Raw genomic sequence first — 16,461 nt, 5'->3', positions numbered from 1 at the left:
TTATTTTTAAAAACCAAACGTGCTAGCTTTCTCCCCCTGTCCGTTTTGTTTAACATGCGCCATGTGAAGGATTCTGAAGAGCTTGAAAGCTTGCTCACTATTTTGTGACATGTTGCTTGCTCCCCTAAAAGGTATTGCTGCATTTAAACCCCCTCTCCCAAGGAACTGTGCAGTCTATCTTAAGTGTTAACAACCACCAACATTGTTGCTGGTAAAAATGGCCACCTTTCTAATTTGTTAACATACCTTTTGCAATTGTAGCATTTATTTACCTCCAAGGTTTTTGAGTTGTGTTTTTAAGAACGTCTTATTCTCTACCCTTTATCCCTTTCACCTTCCACCAGGTGAGAACCACCAGTACACATACCGTATAAATGCTGTTGCATCAAAAAGCCCAAATCCCACATACTGTTCTTGTTTCTATCTTCCCTGTAATCTTTATTTGTAGTTGCATATTATGAAGTGTATATTGCGTTAAAACTGCTGATAAATCAATGCCATGGTATTCATTTTGGGCAAAAGTGAGAAGGAGCTGTGCCCTTTAAAGTAAACTCTCAGGGCCTAGAGTCCGTTTCATCAGATGTTAGCCACAAAAGCTTCTACAGTCAAACCTCAGTTCACGAATGGCTCCATTTTCGAACGTTTTATCTCCTGAACGCCAAAAACCTGGAAGTAAATGCTCCAGTTTTTAATCATTTTTTGGAACTCGAACGTCCGACATTGCAAGAAGCTCTTGCAACCAATTGGAAGATGTGCTTCAGTAGTCGAACGTTTTGGAAGTCAAACGGTACGGATTACGTTCAACAACCGAGGTTTGACTGTACTTTAAAGTGACACAAGCCTCTAAGTCTGTTGCAGCAAACAACCACCATAAACATAGCTCCCTTCTGGACTTGAAGATTTCTCAAGCATGTGTTCATTATTTTTGGCTGATGTTTAGAATTCTCCCAACTCAGGCTAGCAGCCTGACAAATCCAGATGCCAGAAGTGTAGCTGAACATTGTGTTGTGACCAAGAGAAAATGAAATATTGGTATTAGCAGAAGAGAGTGTTTGTGTTTGTGTGTAGATGATCCAGATGTGACGTGGCTACCACCAAAGTTACTACAATGGCGGGATCTGAAGTAACTACTAGAGCAGGCGTGCCAATGTGGCTTCTCTCTCTCTCTCTCTCTCTCTCTCTCTCTCTCTCTCTCTCTCTCTCTCTCTCTCTCTCTCTCTCTCTCTGTGTGTGTGTGTGTGTGTGTGTGTGTGTGTGGTATTTTAACTAAGTTTCTTCCCACTAATAGCATAGCATTGCCAAACCCACTGGAGGCTTTTAAAGAAATAAACACAACCGAAGGCTAAGGCAACGCTCACAAACCTAGTAGACAGACTCATTCTGTCCCTCCTTTAAACTTCACCAGCCTTCTGAGAAAGATGCAGTTCTGTATTTCTGAAAAGGACCAGGAAAATGAGCTTTCCCCAGCAAGAGCCCTTTGCTTCCGTTAAAAACAATAGGTTGATGCAACTTGCAGGCTGCCATCTGCTTGCAGTTGCTTCACCCCGTAAAACTTTACCATGAACCCTTTCTGTGGTCAGTGTCTTGCCCAACCTTAACTGCAAGGGAGGAATGGACTGTCACTGCTTAATTGCAAGGGTGTCTTTTAATGCCTACTCTAAACCATAAGCCACAAAGAGGAAAATCTGTAGCTCAGCAGTAGAGGACATGCTTTGAGTGTGGAAGGTCCCAGGTTCAGTCCCTGGATTGCATCTGGGAATGTCAGCTTTCAGGCAAGTGTTGACAGCATTCATCTAGATGGGCCTAATGGTCTGACTCTGCATATACTTTGCTTCCTGTGTTTTTGTCCATGAGCATGCTTTGTTAAAAAATAATCCAGTTGGTTACTTCAGCACCAGCTGGCAAATCGTTCTTTCCAGAGTTCTTTGAAGGCCTAATAAACTTGCCACATAAATAGCAAGTGAAGGCGGTTCATCGGCATGTTAGTGAGCAAAGCAGATAAGTGTTGGAATAGACATGCAAGTCACAGCTGATGCAAGTGTTTATTCTCTGTTTATCTGAGGTGGTGAAAGTAGAGCAGCCTGTTGAGAATTGAAATGTTCTCCTGCCAACCCCAGCCCTTCCTGCTATGTCTCAGAAGGAACGGGGGTAGAATAGATGAGGTTTCAGCACACAACACTCCCATGGAGGATTCCACACTTGTTTTCTTCGCTTGTGGAAGCCTTAGGATGAGGGATATCGCCAGGATCTCATGGGCGTTCTTCCATCGCGCCCAAATTCTGTACCCCTTCTTGAGCAAAGCTCTTTTGAACCTTCTAAACTGCAAAAATGAGCTTGAAGGTTTGTGGGCAATGCCTGTACGTAGGTCAGGGGATCTGACCCTTTGCCATGCGTGAAGGAATTAGGTGGGTGGGAATGGATCACTCCTTACTGGCAGGTCCCTGTTTTTGTATAAGAGCTCCCTTCAAAAATAAATAGTGATACGATGCCACCAAAATGCTGGGGCCGCACTGTAGTGTGCCCAGCTGCTTCGAGGGTTTCTTGGTCCTGCTGCCAAGGACCCACTCCCCCTTCTGTTCTGCTGCAGGGGAAAATAAACAAGATGGGAATTTACTTTCCCAAAGCTTTAGAGGCACACAATTTTGTTTGTGTGTGAGGGAAAATTTGGAACACAACAGGTTGCTTAGCATCTCTGCAGTATCACACAGGTAGATTCCAATGAGAAAATTTAGAGGTTTGCTTTTAAAAAACAACTAATGAAACGAAATAACAAAATATAAATAAGTTTATTTGGGGAAGAGTGAAGGCAATGATTTTTCTCTTGCGCACACTCACAAATTCCCTAAAGATAATTGCCTTTTTTTATATGATGTTCTTTTTGTTTATTTGTTCTTTAAGTATTTGAAACCCAAATAACTAAATAAATTAATTCCCTGAAGTCAATTTAACTTGGCTAGCTGCATGTTATGTGCTGGAACAGAACACTGGGTTTCAGAGCATATGCAGAGTTCCTTGTATCGGGGGGGGGGGGAGTCTTCGGGCTTCTCACTGGATATTTCACGGAATACAAAAACTGAGGGTAAAACCTCACATGTTTATAGGAATTTATGAACAATAAAGCTGGCTCCTTTGTGCAAGATGGAATGTTGTCTGACCCAGCACAAAATCCCCTCTCATCTATATGTCAATGCTCAATCCAAAATGTACTTAAGGCTACATCTACTTTTTTATTGAAACTGTACTGGCATATCAAAGGAACTAGCTATCATGTTTAACTATGGCGCTGATTGCCTGACTAGGCTTGTGTTTTCCTCTTGTCAGATGATGCCTTCATCAACCCTCATCTGCAGAAGATTTTTGAACGTGTCCGTCAGAGCGCAGACTTCATGCCGTTGAAGCAAATGATGGTGAGGATTTGGCTTGGCTGTATGACAGGAGGGAGCCTCGGGGATCAAAGTGGACGAAAGAAGTAGACCTGTGTTGAAAGAGAAAGCAGGCACCTTCCTCTGTTTACAGGTTCTGGGCCATTGCTGAGCAGGCTGCAAGAACAAAGCGTTAAATAACCTTACTGCACCTTATTTCCTTGCTTACACCATTTTTAAAAAAAATCATGGTGGAATTCATCATTTAGCTCTCTAATTTGTATACATTAGTGGCTGCTTGGATTTTTATTCCTGGCCATTTATATGCCCTTAGTGCTTTTTTTGCAGTTGTCCGTATGTTATAGCTGGATTTCAAAGTCCCTAGTCTAAGCAACAAGTGGCAGTGTCTACCTGGGAAGGGAAAACTCCAATTTGTGTTTTTTATTCACCGCTAGAAAACTTTGAACAATGACCTTGGTCCCAACTGGCGTGATAAGTTGGAGTTCTTTGAAGAGCGACCTTTCGCCGCAGCTTCGATTGGACAGGTTCACCTGGGGCGCTTGAAGAGCGGGAAAGAAGTTGCCATGAAAATCCAGGTGGGCCTAGTAGTCTTCAGTGTTTTCAGACTTGGGGCCCGCCAGTAGCTCTGAATATGCACTTTGAATCCCACGCCTTGGATGTTTTACAATATATTAGTTTCATAGAATTGTAGAGTTGAAGGGATCCCGAGGTTCATCTCATCACCTTTGGCCCCTGTGTGAAGCCTATGCGGCCATAGGGTAGTTCTGTCACTGTGCCCCTAACACTTCTGTCTGGGATCAACAGACGTTCTCAGATGGAGGACAGGCTCCTTCAAATCCTGAACCTGATTCTTGGGTTGTGACAAAGTATATGGTATGAATGGTTCACACGTTATAGTTCCCTTTTTTGCTGATCAAACTGTGTGTCTGAACCATTTGTACTATAAACTTGCGCAATTTGGGGGATGATGTGCCAAGAGCATTTCCCTTTGCTGGAAATCCTGATTTTGGCAATTGCCATAGTTCTCTCCCTTGGGAGTTTTCATGATCCCCACGAATTCCTCTGACAGTAGAAAAGTCCTGTAGATGGGAAACCTCTGGCCCCTCAGATGTTGGGCTCCAACTCCCATCATGGACAAGGATGATGGCGTTGTAGTCTAACAACACCTGGAGGGACCACCTGCTCTAGATAGTTCTAAGGTTTTCCTAGGTGGCATTTCTTGGGCTGTTGTCTCTCTCCCCCGCCCCCATTTTTAAGCCCAGTGTAGGTTAAAAGTGACGGAAAGTCCCTGTTCTTGCGGCTGTTCATGTCAGTCTCCTACCCAGAGCACAGGTGCTAAGCTGTGAAAATTGGCTCCCTTGGCTCTTTTTTAGAAAGGAGGTGGAGAGGATGGAATTTTAGACTCCGCAGGCTATGCTTTGCGGTAGCATTTGAGAAGTGTGTTGTCAGTTTTGGACAGTCTAAATTAACTTGGAGAGAAGGAACTGTAGCTCATTATGCCTCCCCTTAATTAATTCAAAAACCTGCCTGTGTTTCTTAGGCAAAGTAAACTGCATTACCATAGAACTCTCTTGATTGCGATTGGACTGTATCTTTTCTGAAGGATTTTTGCAAATGATGGGGAAACAAACTGTCCTAAGTTCAACCCTGGGAAATTTCCCTGTTTGGCAGGCAACTCTTCAGGTTCTCAGACAGTCAAAAACCAAGGGGCAGAGCTGCTAGCCTCTAGGCTGGATCAGGCTCAGGCTCCAATACTTTGGCCACCTCACGAGAAGAGAAGACTCCCTGGAAAATACCCTGATGTTGGGAAAGATTGAGGGCACAAGGAGAAGGGGACGACAGAGGATGAGATGGTTGGACAGTGTTCTCGAAGCTACCAACATGAGTTTGACCAAACTGCGGGAGGCAGTGGAAGACAGGAGTGCCTGGCGTGCTCTGGTCCATGGGGTCACGGAGAGTCAGACACGACTAAATGACTAAACAACAACAGGCTGGATCAGGCTTGTTTGTAGAACCTTCTAGGATCATAGAATTGTGGAGTTGGAAAGGAGCCTGCAGGTCATCTTGTCCCACCCTGTGTACTCTGCCCCACTCTTTCCTCCTCCTCCCCATCTCAGCTCGCCCTCCTTTCTCCTCAGCAAAAGAGGCCTGCAGAGTAGCAGCAACTAGAGTGGTGTCTTTTCCTTCAGAAAGATTCTCTCACTGCCACAGTCCATAGTTGAACCTCCAGGCTTGTCCATGAACCTACCTACCTGTGCATACCTGCCAAGTTCCTCTCTGAAAAATAAGGGACCCGACCGAAATTAGCATACCGGAAGTAGCGCGGCGGCCATTTTGGAACTGTGCAGAGCATGCTCAGAAGTGACTTTTGATGCTGCTGTGCCCAGTTCCAAAATGGCTGCCGCACCAGAAGTCGCACTGCAGCCATTTTGGAACTGGGCAGAGCAGCATCAAAAGTCGCTTCTGAGCATGCCCCGCCCAGTTCCAAAATGGCCGTCGCGCCAGAATAAACCGGGAAAAACAAAAAAATCGTTTTTTCAGCTGGGGACAGCTGGAAAAACAGGGGTTTCCCGGGGAAAACGGGAGACTTGGCAGCAATGTACCTGTGACTGTTGTGGCCAGGTTTATGCTTTCCCAAAACACAAAGCAAGAGAACATCAGTGTGGCTGGGGAACAGGAGTGGGAGGAGGCATGAGAGTGTGTGTGAGTTGATCCTGATGGAAAGCATGTGGGTGAGGGGAGAGAATAGATGGATGGATGAATGAATGGGGTGTCTACTTGTGGGTGGATGGGAGGAACGAGGGATGTGGGGCTTGTGCGTGAGAAAGAATGAAAAGTGAGAAAGTGGCAAGCAGAGAGAAAAGGGGTGGCTCTACTTACTCTTAGGTCAGCAATACTGAGCTAGCTGGATCAGACACAGGATCAGCCAGCTTCCCGTGACCTCTTTTCACCCTTGCATTTCAGCCCCTTTATTTAGGGATTTTATTTTTGCTATGACTGAAGCCTTGGCCCTCTGTTTTAGTTCAGGAAAGTGTAATGATGATGATGATGATGATAATAAATAAATAAATTATTATTTATTTATACCCCGCCCATCTGGCTGGGTTTCCCCAGCCACTCTGGGTGGCTTCCAGCAAAATATTAAAATACAGGTGTTTGAACTGGAGGAGGTGCTCAGCATTTCCATTTCTCTCTCTCTCTTGTGCAGTATCCTGGAATAGCCCAGAGCATCAATAGTGATGTCAGCAACCTGATGACTGTCCTGAGCATGAGCAATGTTCTCCCAGAAGGTAACTTTGGGAAGGGGACTGTTGTGCAGCTCTTCTGTGTGTGTCTGCTGAGCACTACTCTCAGTTGTCTGCTGTCAGTGTTAAAACGGTTGGAAGCTTCACCTGCCGCCTCTTACAAGCAGTGCAGTTGCTGAGATGAGACCTGGAATGACGCTGGGGTATTGCCAGGTGCTTAAAAGACCAGGAGCCACAGGCCCATGACTTGCTTCTGGGCATATGAAGATGGGTTGTGCCCCAGGTTTCACTTTGTAGAGGGCCCAGCTGAGCAAAGTGTAAAAGAAAAAGAGGTTTTTTTGGGGGGTGGGTGGGTGGAGGGAAAGGCAGGATATCCAGAGCTTGGGCCCCCTGGGCTACCACCTCTGCCCCACATGTTCTGGGGCACAACCTCTCACTATTGCACAACGGGTTATTAGCATGAAATGTGGGGTGAGTTTTTAGCCTATGTTTACCGGATGCAAATCCATTCTGCTTTGCTCATCTGGAAGAAAAGTCCAATCATGGGCAAACCCATAGGAGAGCCCAGGAATGAAGAGAGAGTAGCAAGATTGCTGTGTAACGTAACTCATCCCTCCCTCCCTTTTTGGCAGTCTGTGGACTGGCTGCCAGATGGGAGCAGAGCTCAGGCAGACGGAACCACTTTGTCCTTTGATCTTGCTTTGCCTGGCTGTGGGAATGCTGGACAGAGATCCACAACCTTAATTGTAATCCCCCCTTGATAACTCTCATTAATCTTTGCATCAAAGAAGCCGTAGGAGGCTATAAGTCCGCTAATGCTTTGTATCTCCACCTTTTCCATTTATGGAGCATGGGTGGCTGCAGTAGTTGCCCCTCTGGATGCCAATACAGGCCTAAATGGATTTTGTATGTGTGGGGGGATGCTATTCCTGAAGTCCAGGATGCATTAATTTTAGGAGAACTGTTCATGCTTTGCAGAGAGGTGCAGTTGCTACAGTTAACTAAGGACAATTGTATATGGCTGAAAGTAACCCGCAAAGCGCTGTCTTCCAGGCTGAGCTCTTTGCTCAGTTCTGCCACCTAATGTCCTGCTCTTGATTTTCACTGGGGAGTTGAGGAACTTTTTCAGTCCGGGGGCCACATTCCTTTCTGGGCAGCCTCCTGAGGGCCATATGCCCGTGGTGGGTGGGGCAAAGAAGAAATGGCAGGTTTTACCTTATGTACACTAGGCTAGTTTCTACATACACTTGCGTGGCCCTCTCTGTTCACCATCCAGATAAGCAAGAGGCATTATCAGGGTTCATGGACACATGCCAGCCAGGGCAAAATATCTGAGGTGCAAACAGGGCCAGTGAGGGGCTTGGCCTGGGAGTGTTGCAAGGGCCAGGCAGAGAGAAGTGGAGGGCCGCATTCGGCTCCAAGGTCTGAGGTCCCCCACCCCTGATTCTGTCATTGTTTCTATTTCAATCCTAACCTGCTTCTTTCTCCTGCCGTTTTGCCTCCAGGTCTCTTCCCTGAGCATCTGATCGAAGTGCTGAGCAGAGAGCTGGCCCTGGAATGCGATTACAAGAGAGAAGCTGCCTGTGCTAAGAAATTCAGGTGTGTTTTATGGGGATCTGCCCCTGCCAGATGCTGCAATGAGGGATTCTGGTTTTACCCCAAACACCTGGGCTTGTGCATGCTGTCCGGCCAGGGGGAAAGAGGCTCAGAGAAGAGTATAGAGTAGCAAGTGGCTGCTTTTTGACAAAATGGCATTACCTCTGCTGAGCCCAGATGTTGCAGAAACCCCAGGCCCCTGCAGGGATTGGGCAGCTCTTAGTGTTTTGTCTGTTGCCCCTCAGGGAGCTGCTCAAGGACCACCCCTTCTTCTATGTTCCTGCCGTGGTGGATGAGCTGTGCAGCCCACATGTCCTGACAACAGAGCTGGTGTCTGGGTTCCCGTTGGATCAAGCCCAAGAACTCAGCCAGGAGATAAGGAACGAGGTATGGTCGCCTGGCCCCTTTTCAGGTGGGAGGTGGAGGAAGGAGATCGGTAGAGCCAGAGGACACGGGTCTCTTCCTCAGGCCATTTTGTGAGAGGCGCCCTTTGAATGGACAGGTTGGGGCCATGGCCTAAGTATTGTGTGCGGAAATCGATCACTTGGGAATGGTGGGCATCCTAGAAAATGTTTTGCTGCTGGTTGTGTTGTGCAAATCTCAGCATTGGGGCCACCTGCGCTGGGGACCCCAAAGCCACTGTCTTTGCTAACCTGCAAACCATCGTTAGACAGACAGTGTGACCTTGTGTGTAGGATGACCAGCTTGGCAAAAGAGATCAACTCATCCTGGAACGAGCAATCAGAAACACGTCCCCCTCTTGTTGCATAAGCACCCAAATATAGGCTTCTCAGTTGGGCCAATCCTAGCAGCTGAAGCCTGGTAGAAAAGTACTGGGTAAACAAGAGGTCGGACGAGAGGTGAAGCATGGACAAAAGGGCATCGGAGCCAAATATAGCAAGGGGCTAGAAAGTCAACGGGAGGACAAGCAAGTCTGACTACAGCCAGATTGGCAGGTGGACTTGGCCTGGTATTCTGAAGTGCCCCATAGGAGGCCATTAAACACCCTTAACAGCTGTCAGCAAGTCACTGAGCGGGAGTATAAAGTTTAGTCTCTAGACAACAAAACTCCTGGGTACATGATGTATGTAGGTCTAGGTTTTGTCACTCTGACGTGTTGCTGCTCTGTCCTTTTTCCCCTCCTGCATTTTTCTGGGCACTGCAATGTTTCTTATGGCGGATGCTAGACTTTTCGTCTGATCCAGCAGTCCTCTTTCTGTGTCGGCAGAAGCTGGTCTCGGCTCCGACAAGTGTGCTTGTATGGCGTCCGTGTTTTCAAGCACATGTTGCCAAGTTTGCCCTTTGCCTTCCCATCTGAGGTGCACACTTAAATCCTGACCCTTTCATTGCTAAACTAATGGTGCAACTGGTGCTCTGGTGCTCTCTTCTTCCTCAGCCCTTCTCTTCTGTAAATGGCATCTCGTCTCTGGGCCACTAACTTGGCCACGATGCTGGCTCAATAACTCCAGCCTTTCTGGAAGCTAGAGGGCAGTTAAGTGACCTGTTGCTGGTCCTTATAGTTGGGCGAGCAACGTAGTTTCACCCCCTGACTATATCACGTTACATGAAAGGGGCCACACTTCTTCTCGAGCTTTGTCCAAAGCAGTCACTCTTTGGCATCTCTCGCTCTTTCCTCCTGCCTCCCTCCCCAGGGAGATGTGTAATCCACCTAATCCCAGGAGTCTTTGTAGCATCCTCTGCCAGACAGACATTCATGATAGCTGTGACTTAGTTTCAGTAGGGGAGACCGGGGCACATTTTCCAGAGGGGCATGTTTTCCAACTCGCTTTAGTTTTGAAATGAGCCGCTAGATGACGCCAAGGGGCGAACTGGCTGAAGTAGCATCACAGCACACATCATCTACGGACGTTTTAGTTTAGTAGCTGCTGTCTTATCGTTGGAAGAGCTGTTTTCTTCATTTTTCCAACTTTCAGGTCTTTATTGAAACTTAAAATAAACATACCAGTACCGTGTTTCTCATATTATAAGACATGTCTTATATTTATTTTTTCCACACAAAAAACACACACTATGGCTTATTTTCAAGGGATGTCTTATTTTTTTCCTCCTCCTCCTCCTGCCGCGGCCGGCATTGCTGCTGCGCCTATCACTATGTCTTATTTTCGGGGTATGGCTTATATTCCTTGAATGCTTAAAAATCCTGCTATGGCTTATTTTATGGGTATGTCTTAAAATATGAGAAACAGGGTATTAAACTTACAGTTTTGACATTGCATGTACTAAAAAGGGGTTGGTTTCTTCACGTAACTATGCGTTTGTTTTGCAAATAACTTACACCGCTACTCGTCGAGGTAGTGTCAAAGTTCCAATATGGTGACGGGGCAGGTTTTCCAACAGCATACAGAGCACGTATTCCAACACGTGTCTCATTGGAAAATGGGTGCATGAAGAGTGCACCAAAGGGGATGTTACGTTTTTTGTTTGCGTTCACTGTGATTCAGACAATGACGACTTTTGTTTAAAAAACAAAATCTGTCTTTGTTAAATTGTTAAGTGACATGTTTTGTAAAATCATTAAGTGGCATTTGTTTCCTATGTCCAATTACTTTCTCGATTACTTTCTCTATTAGTCTATTATTATCTTACCTACTATTATTATGCCTTTTTAGTTTACAATAAAAATGCATATTAAGTAACAAGCAAGATTTATTACCTATGTTTTACCATTTAAAGTATAGTTGGAAAATTTGCCCCTGCACATTTTTAGTAGGCTGGAAAACTTGCCCCGCATATGGGGCACATTTTCCCATTTGACATGATCAGCCTTAACCATTTGCTGTCAAAAACTATATTTACTTTTTTGAAAAATAATTGTGCTAGTTTGTAGATAAAGGTATAGGAAATATAATGATATCCTGTTTATCTCAAAATAGATAAGATTTTTAAAAATACCAAAAATTAAATTATAAAAAGTTGGAAAACATGCCCCGTTCTCCCCTATATTCTGCTTATCTACCTAATCTGATGCAAGTGGGAGCTTTTCTAATTAATTTTCTTTCCTTTGTTGCAATTTTTGCAGATCTGCCACAACATACTCATTTTGTGCCTGCGAGAGTTGTTTGAGTTCAGATACATGCAGACGGATCCAAACTGGTCCAACTTCTTCTATGACCCAGAATTGCATAAGGTAAATGGCTCTAGCTGGACTTGGCACTAGCTGCTTATGCAGCACTTGCATCCTTTTTTTGCAATGGCTTCTTGACTAATATGCTCCTTTAGGTGGAGGTGGTTCGATTAGCTTGGCAACAGGGCAAGTGGGTTTGAGGGTAGCGCCTGGAACCTGGAGTTTGCAGGTTTTAGGTGGAAAAGGGAGCGTATTTCACGGAAACAATACAGCAAGAATGTAATGGGAGGGATAGTAAGACTGCTGGCAATCAAATAGAATTCCACTGATGATGTCTTTGAAGGAAAAGGTAAGAAATTCTGCCAGATGCCTAGAGCAGGAATGTGGGAAGCTGTTTTCCTTTTGAAGGGCCATTGACCCACTGGAAAAACCAGTTGGAGGTACAGCATTGCAGGACTGTATAGCTCAGGCATAGGCAAACTCTGAGCTCCAGATGTTTTGGGACTACAGCTCCCATCATCCCTAGCTAACAGGACCAGTGGTCTGGGATGATGGGAATTGTAGTCTCAAAACATCTGGAGAGCAGAGTTTGCCTATGGCTGGTATAGCTCTTCCTCTGTGCCCACCCCACCTACCTCTCTCACGTACCAGAGAGCAGGACTTGGGCTCCCAGGGTCTAGAGGGCCAGAAATTAAGCAGAGCATCACAGGTTCCTTACCCCCCAAGCTCTAGAGAGATTTACCATTAAACTTTCAGCATCTAGAAGACCCTTTCCATATCAACTTGTTCTGCTAAGGAAATGTGGTATGAGCATTGCAGAGGATTCTGCATCTTAATCTAGGCCCTGTCCATGTGTGCTTGAGCATAAACCTCATGCCTTCCTATAACTGCGCATTGCAGCCACTGCATTGAAATTTGCTGTAGGGACACACTTTCCTTGGTGGCTACTGGGTCCACCCTCATGTCCGTGCTATGTGACCCTTCCAGCCAGGTGGGCCTGTCCAATGGTTCTTGTTTCTTTAGCTTTGTTAGAACTAGGAACAAAGTGCTGAAATTCTCCCAATGAAAGGAGGGTTCTTGCCAGCCATGCAGTTTTTGTAAATAAAAGCGCATGTACTAAAGCAACCAGAGAAGTGTTGCTGTTTTAGGTTTTCATCCGTTCCCAATAGCAAGTGGGAAAAGAAAGTGGCTTTACGAAGAACTCCAGCTCCTTGTAGCACCTAAAATTGTTCTGACAAACATCTGGGTGCTCTCAGTGTAATAGTTTCTGTTCTAGTGTAAAAAAACAAACCACATTTGTACATCTCATCCAGGTGGCGCTTCTGGATTTTGGAGCAACCCGGGGTTTTGATGAGGAATTCACAGACCTCTACATAGAGGTGAGGACTCCTAAAACCTTTTGTGATGGTGTCTTTGTTGTTTTGTGGGCTTGAGAAGCATGTTTGACTTGTAAGTCACTGGATTGAAAGAAAACTTTTAACTAGCTTTTTAGTTCTTACCTCAGGCAGCCCAACTTTATTTGTTGCATTCTAAAACTGGAGAACTTGGACTGCTGTCATAATTCACTTTTTCCTAATGTGGATTTTTTAAAAACGTGCAAAGCGAGTTGATGGTGTGAGGGAAAGAAAGTGCTTTTAAAGTATTAGTAATGCTTAAGACGTGTTGCTGTTTGTTTTTATTAAAATGACCAGAGTACATATTTTATTCTTCTTGTGGACAGACTCAAAATTGCTTTTTAGCAAACTGCCATAGGGAAAATATGGTCCTTTCCCAGTGAAGTAGGTATTTGTTGCTCAGGACCCAGAGATTTTCTCTTAAGTGGGACTTGTGCAGTGAAAAATGCAATATTTTCCTAGTAGTCTAAAAACAAACGACACGCTGAGAAAAGTATTCTCCTCCTTTCTGGCAGTATCTGCTCAAGGCAAACACCTGGAGTCTTGAAAGGAGTAGAACCCCCTTTTGCCTGCTGATTTTTCATGGGTTGGATTGTGTCCTGTGTTTCAATTGTGACTAGCCATGTTAAATTAGGGCATCCGTTCTCTGTATACCAACACTTCTTATTGCTTCACTGGTAACACAGGAGGGAAAATGACCATTCCTAACTCTTAATTTGGGACGCGGGTGGCGCTGTGGGTTAAACCACTGAGCCTAGGGCTTGCCGATCAGGTCGGCGGTTCGAATCCCCGTGACAGGGTGAGCTCCTGTTGCTTGGTCCCAGCTCCTGCCAACCTAGCAGTTCAAAAGCACGTGAAAGTGTAAGTAGATAAATAGGTACTGCTCCAAGCAGGAAGGTAAACGGTGTTTCTGTGCGCTGCTCTGGTTCACCAGAAATGGCTTTGTCATGCTGGCCACATGACCTGGAAGTTGTACGCTGGCTCCCTCGGCCAATAATGCGAGATGAGCGCCGCAACCCAAGAGTTGGTCACGACTGGACCTAATGGTCAGGGGTCCCTTTACCTTAACTCTTAATTTAAGCACAACCACAAGGACTCCCAATTGCCATTTAGCTTTGCAATGTGGAATGTTTTCCATTAACTCTGTTTTATTTTGGGAGGACGATTTGAACTTTAGAAATAAGACGGCAGTGGACAGTTGCGAGGAATTCCCAATTTCTTGAAGCATGGGAACCCAAAAATAAATTATTCAGATGATTTGGCATAACATTCGGTTTGATTGATATATATATGTGTATAATTTGAAATATTGAATGTGATATAATTGGTTTTAATTGGAAAATTAATAAAAATATTTTTTTTAAAAAAAAAAAAAAACTCTGTTTTATTTTGTTTTCCCTTTGTTATTGCCTTCACTTAAAGCAGTTCACAAACCATTAACTTCTTCATTGACCACTAATAATGAACTGTATGTCACAGACATTACTTCTGCAAATTCATTATGCTATTTTTATGCAAATAATATGTGAAGACTTGGTCTATTCATTTGTATCATTATTCCTATGATCCTTGTTTATAAAACCCAATAAAAAGTTACATTAAGAAAAGGGCATGCATTCCTTTCATACTAGTTTCACATTTCTGGTCTCAAGTGAAGACAGCTGAAGTTTGTGATCTTTCAAAACTGCTCACACTTCTTAAAGGCTTGGCAGAATTCTTTTTTGCGGGATGAAAACAATGTAGCCTTCCTAGCATTGATCTTGTGTCTGAGTAAAGGATTTTCCTTGCTATTGAAGCGCTTAATAGGATTGGCTCCCACCTACACATTCTGGCTTTTGAATTTTTCTTCTTCTTCCCATACAGTTAATCAAAGCAGCTGCTGACGGGGACGGAGAGAAGGTGCTGAAGAAATCAATAGAAATGAAATTCCTAACTGGCTATGAAAACAAGGTACATAGTAGCACCAAACAACCCACTCTTTGTTTAGCTACCGGTGCGACTTAAGTCCCCTTTAGAACAGTGTTTCTCAACCAGTGTGCCTCCAGATGTTTTGGGACTACAACTCCCATCATTCCTGACCACTGGTCTTGCTAGCTAGGGATGATGGGAGTTGTAGTCCCAAAACATCTGGAGGCACACTGGTTGAGAAACACTGCTTTAGAAACCTCAGCTAAATAATTACTCCCCTTTTGAAGCTACATATTTAATGTATCTATAGAACTTAAGTATCTCTTTCTAATGCCACCATGGGGGTCAACATCAGCTGCAGCTCTTAAGGGGCATATCTCATCACTCCTTTCAAATCCAGCTTAATTTGTCATGTAGTATTTCACTAATAATAATAATAATAATAATAATAATAATAATAATAATAATAATTCATTATTTGTATCCCGCCCATCCGACTGGGTTTCCCCAGCCACTCTGGGCGGTTTCCAACAAAGATTAAAATACATTAACATATCACACATTAAAAACTTCCCTAAACAGTGCTGCCTTCGGATGTTTTCTAAATGTCAGGTAGTTGTTTATCTCTTTGACATCTGATGGGAGGGCGTTCCACAGGGCGGGCGCCACTACCGAGAAGGCCCTCTGCCTGGTTCCCTGTAGCTTTTCTTCTCGCAGTGAGGGAACCACCAGAAGGCCCTCGGCGCTGGACCTCAGTGTCCGGGCAGAACGATGGGGGTGGAGACACTCCTTCCGGTATACTGGACCGAGGCCATTTAGGGCTTTAATGGTCAGCACCAACACTTTGAATTGAGCTCGGAAATGTACTGGGAGCCAATGTAGGTCTTTCAGGACCGGTGTTATATGGTCTCGGCGGCCGCTCCCAGCCACCAGTCTAGCTGCTGCATTCTAGATTAGTTGTAGTTTCCGGGTCACCTTCAAAGGTAGTCCCACGTAGAGCGCATTGCAGTAGTCCAAGCAGGAGATAACTACCGTAGATATTCTTCTAATATCTGGGGGTGTGATCAGGGCAGCTGGCTTGAGCCTGTAATGGTGAATGTCTTAAGTTCCCTGCCATGTCTCTGCGAGTGTTTAGCTTGAGATTTTGCAGGTTTGGAAGCTTGTTTCCAGCAAAGTGTAGGTAGTTGGCAAGGATGCTATAAAACACACTTCCCAGGTGTCTCATGTCCCAGGTTCAATCCCTGGCATCTCTAGGTAGGGCTGGGAATGTCCCCTGTCCAAAATGTCAGAGAGCCACTGCCAGTCATTGTAGACCATACTGAGCTAGATGGACCAGTGTTCTGATTCAGGGTGAAGCAGTTTCCTATTATTTCTAAGTAGGCTCCAAAGCGTTGCCATTCAGGTTTTATTCTGGTGGATTGCAGTGTTACAGGATTGGGGAGTTGTGGGGTATTGGAGCTGTCATGGTCACATAGAAGGATGGTGGTAGAGCTGGAAGTATTCTAATGAGGTGTCCATTTTTGGGGCAGTGGAGATGTTCCTTTGGTTTTTGAGTAGGATAATCCCAAGATTTTTAGCATTTTAAATATGCCGGTAGGAAGTAACAAAATATCCACTTTGCTGGCCTCTCAATACTCTTTGCTGCCAGCAATCATTTTATTTAAATGTAGCTTGACATTTTTTTTTATATATGATGCACCGTAATATTGTAGAATTGTGGCCTGGTGAAAACCTGAGATGGGTGCAGTCCTTCATTTTTCTCCCTGGGGAGAAAGATTCCTGTTCAGAGAGTCCCCATTTGAATTAACAATGGAAGTGAGAGGTAGTTTATTAAGGGTCAGCAGCTGGAG

The 16,461-nt window shown here is 44.8% G+C and overlaps 1 protein-coding gene across 2 annotated transcripts in view; it reads left to right on the top strand.

Annotated features, from left to right (window-relative positions):
* The window catches only part of COQ8A (coenzyme Q8A), a 57,567-nt gene that overhangs the window by 39,159 nt on the left and 1,947 nt on the right, over positions 1-16,461 (top strand). For both annotated transcript variants that reach the window (XM_035111470.2, XM_035111471.2), the window contains exons 7-14: positions 3,322-3,407; positions 3,818-3,958; positions 6,592-6,673; positions 8,134-8,227; positions 8,470-8,611; positions 11,265-11,372; positions 12,623-12,688; positions 14,567-14,653. In XM_035111470.2, coding sequence (XP_034967361.1) covers positions 3,322-3,407; positions 3,818-3,958; positions 6,592-6,673; positions 8,134-8,227; positions 8,470-8,611; positions 11,265-11,372; positions 12,623-12,688; positions 14,567-14,653 — 806 coding nt within the window. The remainder of the gene's footprint in view (positions 1-3,321; positions 3,408-3,817; positions 3,959-6,591; positions 6,674-8,133; positions 8,228-8,469; positions 8,612-11,264; positions 11,373-12,622; positions 12,689-14,566; positions 14,654-16,461) is intronic.

This window comes from Zootoca vivipara, chromosome 3 (assembly GCF_963506605.1).
Source record: "Zootoca vivipara chromosome 3, rZooViv1.1, whole genome shotgun sequence".
Lineage (NCBI taxonomy): Eukaryota > Metazoa > Chordata > Lepidosauria > Squamata > Lacertidae > Zootoca > Zootoca vivipara.
Note: the sequence above shows the minus strand (reverse complement) of the source record. Positions and strands in the feature narration are given on the sequence as shown.